Source organism: Balaenoptera acutorostrata, chromosome 8, assembly GCF_949987535.1.
Source record: "Balaenoptera acutorostrata chromosome 8, mBalAcu1.1, whole genome shotgun sequence".
In the NCBI taxonomy this organism is placed as follows: domain Eukaryota; kingdom Metazoa; phylum Chordata; class Mammalia; order Artiodactyla; family Balaenopteridae; genus Balaenoptera; species Balaenoptera acutorostrata.
Window position 1 is genome coordinate 87826377 of NC_080071.1, and position 16334 is coordinate 87842710.

Sequence of the window (16334 nt, forward strand, 5' to 3'; positions counted from 1 at the left end):
TTATTATTATTATTAGTTCTAAGAATTTTTGTAGATTCCTTGAGATTGTCTATGTGCACAGTCATATCATCCATGAAGAGGGGCAGTTTATTTCTAACTTCCCTGGAGACTTTCTCTTTGACTCAGGGTTTCCACAGAAATGTGCTGCTTGATTTCCAAGTGCTTGGAGGTTTTCCTGTTATCTTTATGTCATTGATTTCTAGTTTAATTCTATTATGGTCAGGTCATACTTTGTATGATTTAAATTCTTTTAATTTGTTAAAGTGTGGTGTGGTCTATCTTGGTGAACGTTCCTTGTGTCCTTGAAAACAATGTGTATTCTGCTATGGTTGAGTGGAGTGCTTTATACATGTTAATTAGTTCCAGTTGGTTGATGGCACTCAACTCCTCTTAGATCCTTACTGACTTTGTCTCCTACTTCTACTAATTACTGAGAGGAGTGTTGAAGTTATTATCTATAACTGTGGATTTTGTTTTTAATGTATATGTGCTCTAATGATCAGATTTAGTTACTAATATTATATTACCGTCAAATAATTTGTGTTTCCCTCCTTTCTATCTTTAGACCAGGGGTCAGGGCTGCCCTCCTGTAACTATATAAAGTACTGGAACTCAGTCATGTCCATTCCTTTACACATTGTCTATTTGCTGCTATGACATTACAATGGAGAGCTGAGTGGTTGTGAAGGAGGCTGTATGGCCTACAAAGCCTGAAATATTTACAAAGTGGCCCTTTAAGTTGATGATCCCTGCTCTAGAACTGCACTGACCGATATGCTGGCAATGCGCGGCTTAATTTTAGTTTAAGTAGAATTAAACATTTAGCTCCTCAGTTGCACTGGCCACATTTCAAATGCTCAGTAGCCACATGTGGCTACGGACTATTGAAGACGCAGATATAGAATATTTCCAACATGACAGAAAGTTCTGCTGGACAGCAGTGTTCCAGGTTATTCTAAGCAACACGGGACTCTTCTGTGCTTTGACCATTTTGGACAATTCGGTCATCTGGGTGCAACATCTCTTTTGTAGATTTTTTAAGTTACTGGTATATTTTGGTGGTTATTTTACTTTTTATTTTTGAGTCAATTTTTGTAGCGTATATTTTCCTAGAAAATCACTCATCTCACCAAGACTTTTACACGGTATCTTTTGGATCTCGACCCTGCCTGCTTTCCTTAGGAGTGTGTCTGTGTGTGTGTTTTCCTCCTAATGTCTCAAGCTGCCATCTTAGTTCATTTAACTTACCTTTATTCCTTATTTAATAATTAAAGCATGTTAGGTTGTGAATTTTTATCCAAATGCAGCTTTGGCAGCATTCCATATATTTTAAAATGTAGTACCTTCCTCATTATCTCTGAAATAATCTGTAATTATAAAATTTATTTCCCTATCTCAAAAGTTAGGAACATTTTAAACATTTCTGATTTGAGGTTTTTACATTGCTTAAATTTATTTTCTTGTTTCAGTGCACTGTAGTGAGAGATTATGGCCTATACAATTTTAATAAATATTCACTGAGCTTTTTCTTATGGTTAATACACGGCTGCTTTTTGGTGGTATCTATGGACACTGGGAAATAAAATATTGCCTCTCTTTAGAGCAGTGCTGTCCAACAGAAATATAATGTAAGTCTCATATTCAGTTTTAAATTTTCTAGTAACCACATTAAAAAAAGGTAAAAAGAAATGGGGAAATTTTAATATATCTTATTTAATCCAATATATCCAGAATATTATGTCAACATGTAATATTAAAAATTATTAATAAGATAGTTTACTTTCTTTTTCCTTGTACTAAATCTGCAGAATTTGGTGTGTATTTTACACACACAGTACACCTCAATTAGGACTAGCCACGTGTTAAGTGCTCAAGAGCCACATGTGGCAGGGGGCTACCAAAGTGGGCAGTGCAGCTTTAGAGAGTACAAAGATCAGTGAAAATATTTTAAGTCAACCTCATTATTTTTTTCAGATTCCTTATATCCCTGTTATGTCCCACTGCTACAGAAACAGTACAGCGTGTACCACAGCTTCTGCTCATGTCTCTGACAGACTCTGCTCTGTTTGGCTTCCGTTTCAAGATACTTTATCATAGTTATCTTTTCATTGTAAAGTGCACCTCTTGGGAACGGCCTTCCTAATTGTACAACACAGCATCCAGAAGATCAGGTTTAAATAAATAAAAAGGCTGACAGATTTTCTATAAAAATGAGAGAAGATTTTTAAGTGGAAAAAGATACAACTTTTTGTTGAAGAATGTCAGCCTGTTGCCAGCTCTTTATCTGTACTAACGCATTTGATCTTCACAACTCTGTGTATGAGCTCAATTTTACAGATAAGGAAGCAGAGGCACAGAGAAGTTAAGTGACTTGCCCGAAGTCACTCAGCTAAGAAGTAGCAGAACTGGGATTCAAACCCAAGGAGTTGGGCTCCTGTGCCTGTGTGCATAAACTCTGTGCTACATCACCTCCCTATGTTTTTACTGTGGGAGAAAACATTTGAAACATATAAACAAATCATATCCATAATATGTAAAAAGATGCTATCAATCAAGAAGACAAACATAAATAACCCCATAGAGGGCTTCCCTGGTGGCGCAGTGGTTGGGGGTCTGCCTGCCAATGCAGGGGACGCGGGTTCGGGCCCTGGTCTGGGAGGATCCCACATGCTGCAGAGCGACTGGGCCCATGAGCCACAATTACTGAGCCTGCGCGTCTGGAGCCTGTGCTCTGCAACAAGAGAGGCCGTGATAATGAGAGGCCTGCGCACCGCGATGAAGAGGGGCCCCTGCTCGCCGCAACTGGAGAAAGCCCTCGCACAGAAATGAAGACCCAACACAGCCATAAATAAATAAATAAATAAATAAAACCAAATTAAAAAAAAAAAATAACCCCATAGAAAAATGGGCAAAGAACAGGCAATTCATAGACAAAGAAATGGAAACAGCCAATAAGCATGAGAAAAGATGCTCAATTTATGTCATCAAGGACAGGCAGGTTAAAACAAGATATGATTTTTCATCCAACAGATTAGAGCAAAAGTCAAGAAGTTTGCTAATGGGGTTAGGAGAGTGTGTGAAAATGGCCTCTCTCGCACTGCCGTAATGTGAAATTTGAACTGCCTTTTTGAATGGCGATTTGGTGGTATCCACCACCACTGAAAACGCACTTCACTTTTCACCCACAATTCCACTTCCGGGCATCTATCCTACGGCTGTGGTCTCCCACGGGCGTGAAGATGCAGGCACACAGAAGCTCTCCTAACCCAGCTCCACATGACCCATGTGCCTGGGGTCACGTGCACTGCTTCCCTGAAAAGCCCTGCGAAGACCCGCTGAGGGCCGGGCACAGGCTGCCCGCCACCTGCCACCTGCACACTTCTCTCCCCACCTGTGCGCCCCATGTTTGTCCTTAAACTTATGCAAGCCAGTCGTACTTGCTCAGCAATTACGTCCTTACTTGATAAAAACTAAAGAATTTTCAGTGTAAAGAGAGTTGTTTTTATGAAAAGTAAGCTGAAAGCTCTAAGAGGCCAGTTAAAGGCAAGTTGCTAAAAATCAAAAGCAAAATCAAACTGCTCTTGAATAAACAAGTGTAAAATATGGGGGAAAACATCATAAAGATCTCTAAGGATTTTGCACTTAAGAGTCTTCACAAGTGTCTAAAGTCCAAAATCACACCGAGCTTTATGACTGTGATTTACCAGGAGAGAGAAAGTGAACACAGCTGGTCCTCCAGTGAGAACCCAGGAGCCAAGAAAAGGCCTGCACACGTGTGCGTTGTCTGCATTTTTTTAAATAATGAAAATGTATTAATGAGTAGCTTATTTAATTTTAAAACTTTAAAAAATAAAGTGATAAACTTTAACCATACAAAGTGACTCATTGTTCCCTTTGGTAACTTTTCTTGCCCTGAATTGTAATCTGTATGATAATATCGTGGGTTTGGTTTTCTAATCAGTTGGATAATTTCTGCCTTTCAATGGAGGATTTAAGCAATTTACATTTGTGGTTATAACAGATACATTTGCTATGAACTCTGCCACCCTATTTTATTTTTAATATTTATTTATTTATTTAATTTATTTATTTGGCTGCACCGGCTCTTGGTTGTGGCATTCGGGATCTAGTTCCCTGACCAGGGATCAAACCCGGGCCCCCGGCCTTGAGAGCATGGAGTCTTAGCCACTGGACCACCACGAAAGTCCCTGCCACCTTATTTTATGCTATTTGTTTTTTGTGCTTTTTTACTGTTTGCTTTCCTTTTATTACAAGATCCCTGCTTTCTCTGCTTTTGGCTTGTTGTTGGAGAAGGTTTATACCATGTTTTAAGTTCTACTGGGGTTTATCTCTAAGCTTTCCAAATATTTTTAAATTTATTTCTCTAATTATCAAGGTAAAAAAATAAACAAGTATTCCTCCAGAAGCTAGACACTTTTCCTTATTTTGAGGACTATAAAAAAGGCCCCATGGTGGTAATATTGCATGAAAAAAGCCAAATGCGAAATAGCATTGTATAATCCCTTTTATATGAAAGTCAAAGTTAGGGATAGTGCGAGGGAAACAAAAGCAAAAGTAAAAAAATGAGACTATATCAAACTAAAAAGCTTTTGCACAAAGAAGGAAACTATCAACAACACAAAAAGGCCACCTACCGAAAGGGAGAATATATGTGCACATGATATATCTGGTAAGGGGTTAATATCTAAAATATACAAAGAACTCACACAAGTCAATATCAAAAAACAAACTCAATTAAAAAATGGGCAGAGAATCTGAATAGACATTTTTCCAAAGAAGACATACAGATGACCAACGACACATGAAAAGATGCTCAACATCACTAATCATCAGGGAAATGCAAATCAAAACCACAATGAGATATCACTTCTCACCTGTCAGAATGGCTACTATTAAAAAGACAACAAATAATAAGTGCTGGTGAGGGCGTGGAGAAAAGGGAACCCTCATGTACTCTTGGTGGGATTGTAAGTTGGTGCAGCCAATATGGAAAACAGTATGGCGAGTCCTCAAAAATTAATAATAGAAGTATCATATGATCCAGAAATTCCACTCCTGGGTATTTATCTGAAGAGAATGAAAACACTAAGTCAAAAGATATTTGCACCTCTATGTTCATTGCAGCATTGTTTACAATAGCCAAGACATGGAAACAACCTACGTGCCCATCAATAGATGAATGGATAAAGAAGATACGGTGTATATATATACTATGGAATATTACTCATTCATAAAAAAGAATAAAATCTTGCCATTTGAGACAACATGGATGGACCTAGAGGGTATTATGCTAAGTGAAAAAAGTCAGACAGAGAAAGACAACTATTATATTTGCAGGTATAAAAGATTCACTTATATGTGGAATCTAAAAAACAAAAACAAAGGAACAAACATAACAAAACAGAAATAGATACAGGGCTTCCCTGGTGGCGCAGTGGTTGAGAATCTGCCTGCTAATGCAGGGGACACGGGTTCGAGCCCTGGTCTGGGAAGATCCCACATGCCACGGAGCAGCTGGGCCCGTGAGCCACAATTGCTGAGCCTGCGCGTCTGGAGCCTGTGCCCCGCGACGGGAGGGGCCGCGATAGAGAAAGGCCCGCGCACCGCGATGAAGAGCGGTCCCCGCACCGCGATGAAGAGTGGCCCCCGCTTGCCGCAACTGGAGAAAGCCCTCGCACGAACCGAAGACCCAACACAGCCAAAAATAAATAAATAAATAAATAAATAAATAAGAAAATCCTTTAAAAAAAAAAAAAAAAAAAAGAAATAGATACAGAAAACAAATAGGTGGTTGCCAGAGGGGAGGACGGTAGGGAAGGAAAGAAATAGGTGAGGGATATTAAGAAGTACAAATTTCCAGTTGCAAAATAAATGAGTCATGGGTATGAAATGTACAGTGTGGGGAATACAGTCAATACCTATGTAATACCTTTGTATGGTGGCATATTGTAACTAGACTTAATCAAAACGTTTAGGTGACCATTTTGAAATGTACAGAAATACCAAATCACTACGTTGTGTAACAGGAACTAACATAGTGTTGTAGGTCATTTATACTTTAAAAACGAAAAGCAAACTCAGAAAAGGAGATCAGACTGTGGTTACCAGAGGCGGGGCACAGTGGGGTGGGGAAGGGGGATGGGGAGGGGGAATTAAATGAAGGCAGTTAAAAGGTACAAACTTCCAGTTATAAGATGTAATGTACAACATGATAAATATAATTAAGATTGCTGGTATATATATGTTACATATGGAAGAGAGTAAATCCTGAGTTCTCATCATAAGGAAAAAAAAATTCTCTACTTCTTTAATGTTGTATCTATACAAGATGATGGATGTTCACGAAACTTCTTGTGGCCATCATTTCATGATGCATGAAAGTCAAATCATTATGCTGTACACCTGAAACTTATACAGTGTTGTGTGTCAGTTATATCTTAATAAAACTGGAAGGAAAAAAAGTCAGGGATGATAAAAAAAAAAAACCAAAAAGTTAGGGATGATGGCTCTGTCAGTGGCTGGTGGACAGTCGCCTGTGGGGGGATTTCTCTGTGGCTTCCAGCACCTTCCACATGGTTGCTTCCAGTGGCATTCCTCAGTCCAGTTCCACCTGCCTCTTGGAGATCCCCCGACCATGCATCTTCACTTCTGGTGGGGTGCGTGGTTCTTTACATCCCCTCACCAGTATCTTTGTGAGAAGCTGGGTTAAGCCCCATCAGGATGACTAGACACTACTGACATCAGAAGTTTCATAAAAAAACTGTGGCATCCTTTACAAATCACCGCTTGCAAGTCACACGTGATGTCAGAGGTTAAACCCATCCCTCCTGAGTCTGCGGGGCAGGGCACAGGGAACCTCGGTGGCCCTTCAAAAGTGGAGTGCTATCAAGCCTTCTAGAAGAGCAAAGGTATTGTACCAACCGAGGCAGCGTTAGATAACCCTCATCGGGAACTAGTCTCAGTCTTGGTCATTACCTGTGCACACAATCTGCAGTTTTGCCTTTCTATAGAATCTCGCACAGGAGAACCAAGAGTTAAAGAAGGACAGAACATCTGGAGTCAGGATTGCAACTAGGAACAAGTTCAAGCATGGCCTGAAGGAACACGTGAGTGGAGGGGAGTCGGGGGGTGAGGGCGAGAGGGAGCGTGAGAGGATAGAGAGGATGGAATTGGGCTGAACAAGTTAAAAAAAAAAAAACCTCTTCACTTTTTCCCTCTGCATCCACTTTTTAACTTTCACGAAGACACACACCTGCAGGGTCACCATTTCTCGCCCTCAGTCTCTCCCCTTGCTATTGACCAACTTGTCTCTCTGTACCACAGATTTCCCCTCTAATACCCAAACAATCTTGGTTCAACTAAAATGAACACTTTTAGACTTCTTAGCTACACATTTCTATTACTGTTCATGTTTTATTTCTCCTCGCTAGCAACAAACTATTAGGTGACTCCGTGATCTTGACTCAGCCTAACTGACAGGCAGTCTGCCTGGACCATGGGATGAAGTGGGAGAGACGCAAGTCCCAGATTCCCACACCGCTTCAGGAGGGGGCCAAGGGCTTTCTTTCAGAGCCCCACCCAAGCTTCAAGCGACTACAAAATGAAGATGTGGGATAAGCCTGTGAGTGAAAAGCAAAGCATAGATGACTAGTCAGTTCACCGTCACAGTGAGTTGAGCATCACCTACTGCATCAGCGTTCACGCGTACCACGGAAATGCCCCCACGATAACAACTAAAGGTTTAGAGAACGCAATCTGACTATCTGACGAAACAGCAACGTGGAGAACACTCAGTATCGGGGTTGAGCTATCCTAGAAGGTAACTGGGTACTTTTTGTTGCCTGTGAATTTTCCTGCATGTTCTGGATGGATGTAGCCTGCAAGTAATTCCTCTGGTGAACCAGCCAGGGAGCCTCACCTCGCAGAAGAAGGCTCCCCCACGTCGGTTAAAACACCTGTACGTTCTGATTGGAAGCTCCCACCCTAGGGCAGCCCATTACCTCCTGCAGCCTGATCTCCTCCGGCTGGAGGAGGTCCAGCACCCCGCTGCTCCGAATCTCCGGGAGATCCTGCCAGAGGTTAAATCTCGAGTGCGGGTTACTGAGCAGGCATATCTGGGGCACAGCCTTCCTCTCCGGTGGGCTTGCCGGCTCCTCTTCCTCCTCTTCATCCTCCTCCGGGGTCTCCTCGCTGGCCGGGGACCCATCAACATTGCCTTGTATTTCTGCATCCTGTTGCCTCCTGGTTTCAATTTCTTGGAGAGTTGATTTATCTCGGTATTCCTGATACAGGAGCCCTGAAATCAAATGGAATTGTACTGAAGACACGAAAAAGATTTCAGAGGAAGATCTTTTGGAATCACTAAGTCAAGGCTTTGGACTCTTATCAAGGGCAGATGCTCTGCCTATGAAAATACAAAGAAAGTCAGACCCACACAGGTCTCAGAAAAGGCTCTATCACTGAAAAAACTGTCACTGTCTTCATTTCTTGGGAAGGATCAGCATGCATGAGTTTTTTCTTTTTCAACAAAGAATGAAGAAATCCCTGAACAGATTCAAAATCCAATCACAAAAATATATGCTTTTCACACACATACTTAGCAAACAACAAGAATCCAGAATTTGACGTGTTAATAACCAACGTGCGCAGAGTTGATGGAAATGTCCCAATTATGTTTCAGTATCCCAACAGGATGCTTCTCAAAGCCTAAATGCTTCAATATTAAAACTCAAGTATATTCATTGGTGAAATGGGAATAGTTGTAAATTCTCATTTTGAAGGAAAAAGCCAATATTTCATCAACCTTATGATTCAAAAGGGAAACATTCCTTTTCTGCTTTCACACTTTCAGACTTACTTCCCTGACCTGAAATAAATGCAGTCTAAGTCTCCAAGGGCATTTGGGGGTACAGAGGAATCAGCAAAAATGTAGTACCTCCACAGGGAAAAATTCATTTTGGATGTCCTGGCTGCAGGGCAGAGGGATGGTCTCTCCACACAGGAGCAGCAGAAAAGCTTCAGTGGCAAGGGGGCTCCCAGCCCAGGGAGAGGGGAAGCAGGGCTGGGTGGGGAGAGGAAGGGGGGGTCCTGCTGGCGATGAGGCTGGGAGGAGAGGAGGGTCACCCCAAGGGTTTCGTCTATCCTGTGGGCAAAAGGGAAGCCCCTCAGGCAAACAGCTCTGGTCTACATCTTAGGAGGCCCATGGATGGGAAGAAAGAGGCCATGCCAGTTCTCTAAGGGAGTGATGATGGAGGCCTGAACTGCAGTGGTGGTGGAGGGATGGGGCCATGTGCGTGATTCAGGGACAGTTATAAGATAGAATACAGGTCCTGGTGATTGGCTGGTGCTGGGTCATGAACGACATCTGGGTGGCCAGTTGGCAAGGGGGTCCGGTGGCCCTGTTCAAGGAGATGAGGAACATAGGAGGAGGATCCGACTGGGGAATGGGGTGGTGGTGAGATCCAGGTGCACCTGAAAGGAATGCAGGTGAAGAGAACCAGTGGGCAGCTGGACTGGTCTGGAGCCTGGGAAAGCTGTTGGGCCCCTTGATATATCTATCTATAAAACAAAGATGACTTTCCCAGGAAAGTTCTAACAGGGATAAGTGTACCACTTGTAAAGCACTTTCTCATGCAATGCAGTACAAACATTAGCTATTATTCCTTCTTTAATTGTTAAATATATCTAAACAGTACAAAAAAGGAAGGAAAAAAACAGGTGATGTTCAAAATTCTGAAAAATGGCTGGATAAATTATATTCATAATTTATAAATAACAGGAACTCAATAAATTACCTTGTGGATTAAATTAGTTGGCTTCCTATGTTCCATAATGCTGAATTATAAAGCATTTATGCTAAGTATAACATTTACTTCAAAAAAAAAAAGATCCTGTGATTTTATGTTACAATCCAGTAGATTACAACATGGAGTTAATTTGACAAAGGAATGAAAAAGAAAATCTAAATCTATGCTAAATGCAACCCGGATTGAAGATCTAAAAAGACAGAGGTTTAAAGTCACTGCCTAAACCGGTTCAGTCATGAGCATAAGATATGATTACTGTTGCCAACATCGAACCAATCAATCTCCTGTGATTCCGATACTGTTTTTACGGAGGTTTAAAGAAACCAGGATTCCACGAGTTGACTTCGATTCACTTTTCAAAGCTTAGCACAGCGTCTCCCACCTAGTAGGTACTCACATATTTGTTGAGTTGAACACCTTTAAAAATGCAGTTTCCAAGCTTCTCAAAGATATCTAACCAATTTGGCATCTTTTTGAAAGTTCAAAAATATGGCTTATGTACGCTACATGGTACATCATGTGTATCATGGGTCAGCATGATGGGTAAATCATGGGTAAATGCTATCTCCAACATCTCACCTGATGATGTGATACATATGCTGAAAAGAGACAAAAATATCAGCATTGTGGGTAGTTGGGTTGAAAATAATATTTCTGGAATCACATTGTGGCAGACACTGTGGTTGCCTCTCCTCTATCCCCTCACAGCCCTTCTTCCCAGCTGGCAGGGAGGGGTTTTGTTTGGGTGCTGACCTAGTCTGTGCTCAGGGAAGTGGATGAATGCTGACTGATCAAAACCTACCATGATGGTTCCCTTCCCCTTGCCACTGCTGGGTTTAGACATGAGCATGTGACATGACCTGGCCAAGGAGACTAAGGGGACATCTTACATCTTTGAGAAGGGCTTCTCAAAAAGATGCCCCTCCCCAGGAGACACTTGAAGACAAACTGCTCTTTTTTTTTTTTTTTTTTTTTGGTTTTTACACATGGTTGCCTGAGGATGTGATGCATGGAGCTCTGGCAGCCATCTTGTGATATGAAGCCCAAATGCTGAGAATGGTGGAGGGAAAGGAACTAGGTGATTGCTTGACTTAATGACCAAATGCAGAATTTCCTACCTCATTCCTGGACTCAACTGAGATAGAATACTTTCATTCTTTAAGGTCACTTTTTTTTGGGGGGGTGCTGGATATTGTATTACACTCAGCCAAAGACTCCCAATACAAGTAATTTTAGCATTTTCTTAAAACTTCATACTTCTTTCCGAAGTCTTCAGAATATGAATTTAAACACGCATTTTCCTGGAGTTACTATGATTACGAAGAGTTATCTGACACACTGCGTAACCATTTTCATGACCTGTTTATTTTTATTAGCCTTACCTGAGGAACTATGTTATCTGATTAAATTTTTGTAGTAGAGATATACTGTTGATATATCATGTTTTTCTATTTTCTCTTTTGTACATTCAGTGAGCAAAATTAATTTTACCTGTAAAAGCTGGCACCTGGTATTATATTCATGCAGAATTAGAAGGCTCAGTTCCCATCTCTCCTAATTAAAATGATCTATATCAGGCTGGCTGTGCTACCCTGCAGAAGGAGGATAAGCTCCTGGAGTCCTTCAAAATCTCACTTTCTGAAGGGAATAATTTTTTTCTTTGAATCCTTCAGATAGAAACTTCTAAAGGGCAGAGAATTCATTTATTTTCTAGTGAGCACCTTCTATGCACCAAGCATTTGTTAGGTGCCAGAGACAACCACAGCACACACACACACGTGTGCACACACAAACACACACACACAGTCACAGGGTCTCAGGGTCTATGATCTTCAGGGCCACCACCAACTGCAATGACAGTTGTATACCACATCATGCGTAGTCCTGGCATCATTTTGTTCTTGCCTGGGTGGGAGCCGCTGCAAAATTCAACACAGTGGTCTACAAGATGCCCATATAGTCTTCTCACTTTCCTTCCCCCTTAATTCCACTGTGTCTTTAGGAACGCGTTGTCCTTTCCTGATACCTGGCAAAGAATTCACTTCATTCGTTGAGCTAAAAGCAGCTGGCCTCCTGTAGCAATCTGCTTGGCATAAGCCTCGAGTCTATGATGAAGGATGTGAGAAGAAGGCAGCCTCGGTCCTGTGCCGTCATTCAGCACATCTGTTGAGCACCGACCATGGATCCAGCCCAGGAGCCAGAAACACATAGTCACCATTACACCAGGAGATAGTGGGAGAAAAGCCTCGGAATGTCAGTCTCTACTGTTTACCAAATGAGGAAACTGAGGGCCAGGATGAGCAGGTACCAGAGCTCAGGGCTCCCCACTCCCAGCTTTGAGCTTATGCCACGGGCTCTCCAGGAAGGAGGTCTCCACACCCCCACACTGCAGAAGGGAGCCTCTCTCTCCGTGAGAGGAGGCACAGATCTCCCCACTCCCACCTCGACTTCCTTCCTAGTCCTGACATCGATCTCAGCCAGAGGATCCCTTTCTAGAGGGTGGAATTCGAGGCTTCCAGCACATGCCAAGGCCGAGGTGGCCCTCCTCGCTATAAAGGGCAATGTGGCAGGGGTGGAAGAAAGGGATTTTCGGGTGTGTTTGTCCTTAGATCAGCCCCTCTCCATTTCCGCCAGCAAACAAAGGGAAAAGCCACCACCACCATCACCACCCAGCCCGACACGCATGGGGCCCGCTAGGAACAATATCCCTGGAGTCAGCGCTGCTTAACAGCATGCAGTGTGTGCTCCACCCTCAGCTTTGCAAGGGCTCAGCTCCTCCCAGGGTTCAGTCCAGAATAAACCCCAGCCAGGGAAAAGGGAACCTGCCCAAAAAGTCTCCTAAACACGGGTCTCCCGGGGCAATGGAAGCTCCGCTTCCATTGGAGACACTTCATGTCCGTCTGAGTGTTTGGGATGGAGAACAATAATGATGAATTTAGGAAAGAAAATTTTCAAGCCAAAATTTTAATTTAACGAATAAACTGCTGCTCTGACAACCCTGAAGAACAGAAAGATTTCTAGGCGGTACCATTCCCGCATAACCCACGTCACCCACTCGTGGCCACCTCTGGTGATGAAGATGAGAACGAGTTTGATGTCATCGGCAATTTTTGACTTTTAAATGCGAGTGCTCGGGTTTTGGGGACGCCTTCTCAATCCACTCTCTGCTTTCACAGAGCTTCAACTGCAGCTGTGCAGGAGCTGGACACGAGGGCTGTGCCCTGCACTTCTGGCCATGCTCTGGATGGGCAGGTAGAGCCAGGCTTCCCTTCCTAACCCAGGGGCCTCTGGGGCTCCCAGCTTCTCTCTACTTTACCTTTCCTTCCCCTGTGCAACGTCTGCCGCTGCCACCCCTTCCTGAATTGCCCCAGTCAGCCTGACTCTCTCCAGAAGTCCCCTCTGCAGGGTCCCCTCCCTTTCCAGGTCTTCCCCAGGCCCCCGGGTGGGGATGGCGGGGGACCCATGGAGCCCCGCCCCCCTGCATGGCCCATAAGCACCTAACCCCCGGACTTTCTGGCAGAAGACGCAAGAGGACAGAGAGCCCTCCCCAGGAAAGGGCTGGGCAAGCACACCTCTCCAAGAGAGCAGGAAAGAAATGCATTTGCTAAACCCCAATTATACACGTGGCAGTTTTGCCTCTGGAACCATTTAGAACCAAATATGTCAATAACCTTCCTTGTCAGAAACATTTGTGCTGGGGAAACACAAGGGCATCCCACAAGCATGGGAGCCCTCAGAGTCCACCAGGAACCCACGTTTCCCCCAGTGACGCCCCATTGCCGCTGGGGACACCCACCTATTTGTTCGATGAGGTTCCTCCAGGAGTCGGCGGGAATGGGGTGGATCATCTGCAGGGCCTCGGTGAGCGTGGTAGGGCTGTCAGCGAGGGCCGGGCACTCCTCGGGTGTGGCCTCATTTCCCAGGGTGGAGGACGACTCGCTGCCAGAGAGAGAGGAGAGGCAGGAACCGGTTATTTTTAAGCAACGACACACCTCGGCCAGCTCGCGAGAGGCGTCCGCACAGGCGGCCCTGGCCAGATGGACCCTGACCGGGATGTCCAGGCCGAGCGGCCGCCGCCGCTCCCTGCCACGCAGGCCCCACAGGCCCTTTCTGTCACCGCACCAGGGCGCGACCGGGTAATTCATTCCCACACCAGCCCGCCCAAACCTTCATGTTTTCGGAGCTCGCGGGCAGGCGTCGGAAACTTGGCGCGTCCTGCCCGCTTCGCGGCGCCGCCCGGCCGCCCGGACGGGTCCCGCGGCCAGGGGCCCTGCGCTCGCTGCGCACCCCGCGCCGCTCGCTGTCACACGGCCCCCGGCCCCCTTTGGGTAGCGATCCTCCAGTCCCAGGGCCACGCGGCGCGGAGAGGGGCCACCAAACGGGACGCGTGCGCCCAGGGCGCCCGAGAGAGGGCGCGGGAGGCGGCCCGGGGCAGAGACAGGGGTGTCGGCGGTCCGGCTGGGGCGCACCCCCGACCCCAGGCGGCATGCGGGCACGATGGGGGCCGCGGGAGGAGTGAGGGGCTGCGGGGCCCGCGGGGCGGGGGGCGGGGGACAGGCGGTTCGGGTAGGCGTCCCCGGCCAGGGACGCAAGCTGGGGCCACAGGCGCGCAGTGGTGGCGCGCAGGGGTTGGGACGGCCGCTCGCCCTCACCTGCCAGGGAGGTGTCCCGCCGCTGAGTCGCGCGCGTCGCTCTCCGAGGTGGAGCTGTCGTGGTCCACGGCGCAGGCGGCGCTGAAGGCTGCGGCCAGCAGCTCCATGGGGGCCGGCAGCCAGGCAGGCTCTGGGGCCGGGTCGGGGACCGCGCTGGGGGCCCGGAGCCAGGCGGGGGGCGACGAGCGGGCTCCGGAGCGGGGTCGCAGCGCGCTCAGCTGGAGCAGGAGCTGCCGCTGCCGCCGCCGCTGCCAAGAGCTCCAGCAGGCGCCCCGGCGCGCGCCTGGAGGCTCCCGGGGTTGCCACGGCAACGGGGGAGGCGGGTGGGGCGCGCGCGGCGGGGGCGAGGCCCGGCGGTAGCTGGGCGGGGGAGCCTGGCCTTGGGCGCGACCCAGGCCCCGCGGGCGCCGACTGCTGCCCGGGACCGCCCGCCAGTTCCGCGCCTCCCTCCTCCGCCGCGGCCCTGCCCGGGCAGGGGAGACGAGGAGGGCAGGATGGGTGGGGGCCGGCAAGCTTCGCCTTCGTCTTCCCGCCCCCTCCTCGCCGTCTGGCCAGATCCCTCCAGCTCGCGGGGCGAACTTGGAAGGTAGGGGCCAGGTGACCCTCTGCCCGGCGCGCCCTCGAACTTCCGCCTTGCCCACCCCGCGCATCCTATGAGGTCCTTCGCAGGGACCCGCCCGGAGACCCCCGCCTCTGTCGCTCCGGGCCCAGCCTCGAGGGACCCTCGAGGATGTCCGCTCCTGACCTGACTATGCAGAGGGGGCCAGCGCGGAAGCCTCTCCCGGACGAGTCTGTCTGCCCCCAGCTACCCCGAGGTCCTGGCAGCACGGGGTGGGTATAGGGGAGGGAGTGGAGGAGAAACAAAGTGCCCCCAAGCCTCCACCCGGTTTCCCTGGCCGGTCACAATGACTTTCGGAATCTGCACCTTTGTGTTAGCTAGTTCAACTCGCTTCCGGATACAGAGAGCAAGCAAAAATGGGAAACTGGAGTCGAGGGGAGTGTGAGTGGTCCCGTGTGACTTGGAAATCTAGAGGGACAACTCCAAAATCCGACTCCAAGTCCAGCAAGAGAACTGGAGCCCTCTGCGGCGGCCTTCTCTGAGGGCAGCCCCTCCGCTCCCCGCTCCCCTGGGCGGTGCCGGGTGCCGGGACGGCGGCCTGCCTCTGCCGGCCAGAGCCAGTTCCCGCTCTTCGGAGCGTACCTGGGTGGGGGGGGGGGCGTTGTGCAGACCAAAGTGGAAAATCTTCTCGGCACCTTCCCCTGCACAGTCTACCCACGGGGCATTTGTTTAAATTAACAGATTCCTCGTTTTTCGATGCAAATACTCCTGCTGGGAGGGGTTCACTTACTAGTTAGTAGGTTGGCTTTAATGCATTCCTTAGCCAGCCGTCTAGAGCGCGGCAATTGTAAAGGGAGAATTGGAGTGGAAAAGGAGAGAAAGCAGCTTAGGAAGGGGCCTTTTTGCCAAGAGGGGAACTCCCTTTCCCAGACTTCAGCTGGCGACGCCGGCGGTCCGTGTGCATTCCATCGGACTCCAGGAAAAGGTGCTCAGGTTGACGCAAACCAGCTCCTAAAGCTGCCTCTTAGCCCTCGTTCCCCTCGAGGGGCCAGAACGAACAGGTCTGATCTCCTCTTGCCCTTAAGGACTCATAATATTTGCGTGACAACCATCTGGTCTTCTGTCTTTCCAACCCGAGCCACTCCCTTCCTTGACTCATTCTGCGTATCTCCGGGCAGCCCTCTCTTGAGCTCTACATTTTCATCTGTCCACTGGCAGTCTTCACCTGGATGCCTGCTAAACACATCCCCACCACCACCAGCAGCAGCCAGGAGGCCAGGCAGGACGTGAGGGACA

General features: G+C 47.2%; 1 protein-coding gene across 1 annotated transcript in view; it reads right to left on the reverse strand.

Annotated features, from left to right (window-relative positions):
• The window catches only part of NGEF (neuronal guanine nucleotide exchange factor), a 44285-nt gene extending 29536 nt beyond the window's left edge, over positions 1 to 14749 (reverse strand). The window contains exons 1-3 of the mRNA XM_057551965.1: positions 14480 to 14749; positions 13624 to 13766; positions 8022 to 8317 (exon numbers count right to left, since the gene is read on the reverse strand). Of these exons, the coding sequence (XP_057407948.1) occupies positions 8022 to 8317; positions 13624 to 13766; positions 14480 to 14586 (546 nt within the window). The 5' untranslated portion in view covers positions 14587 to 14749. The remainder of the gene's footprint in view (positions 1 to 8021; positions 8318 to 13623; positions 13767 to 14479) is intronic.
• Between the last annotated feature and the right edge of the window lie 1585 nt (positions 14750 to 16334).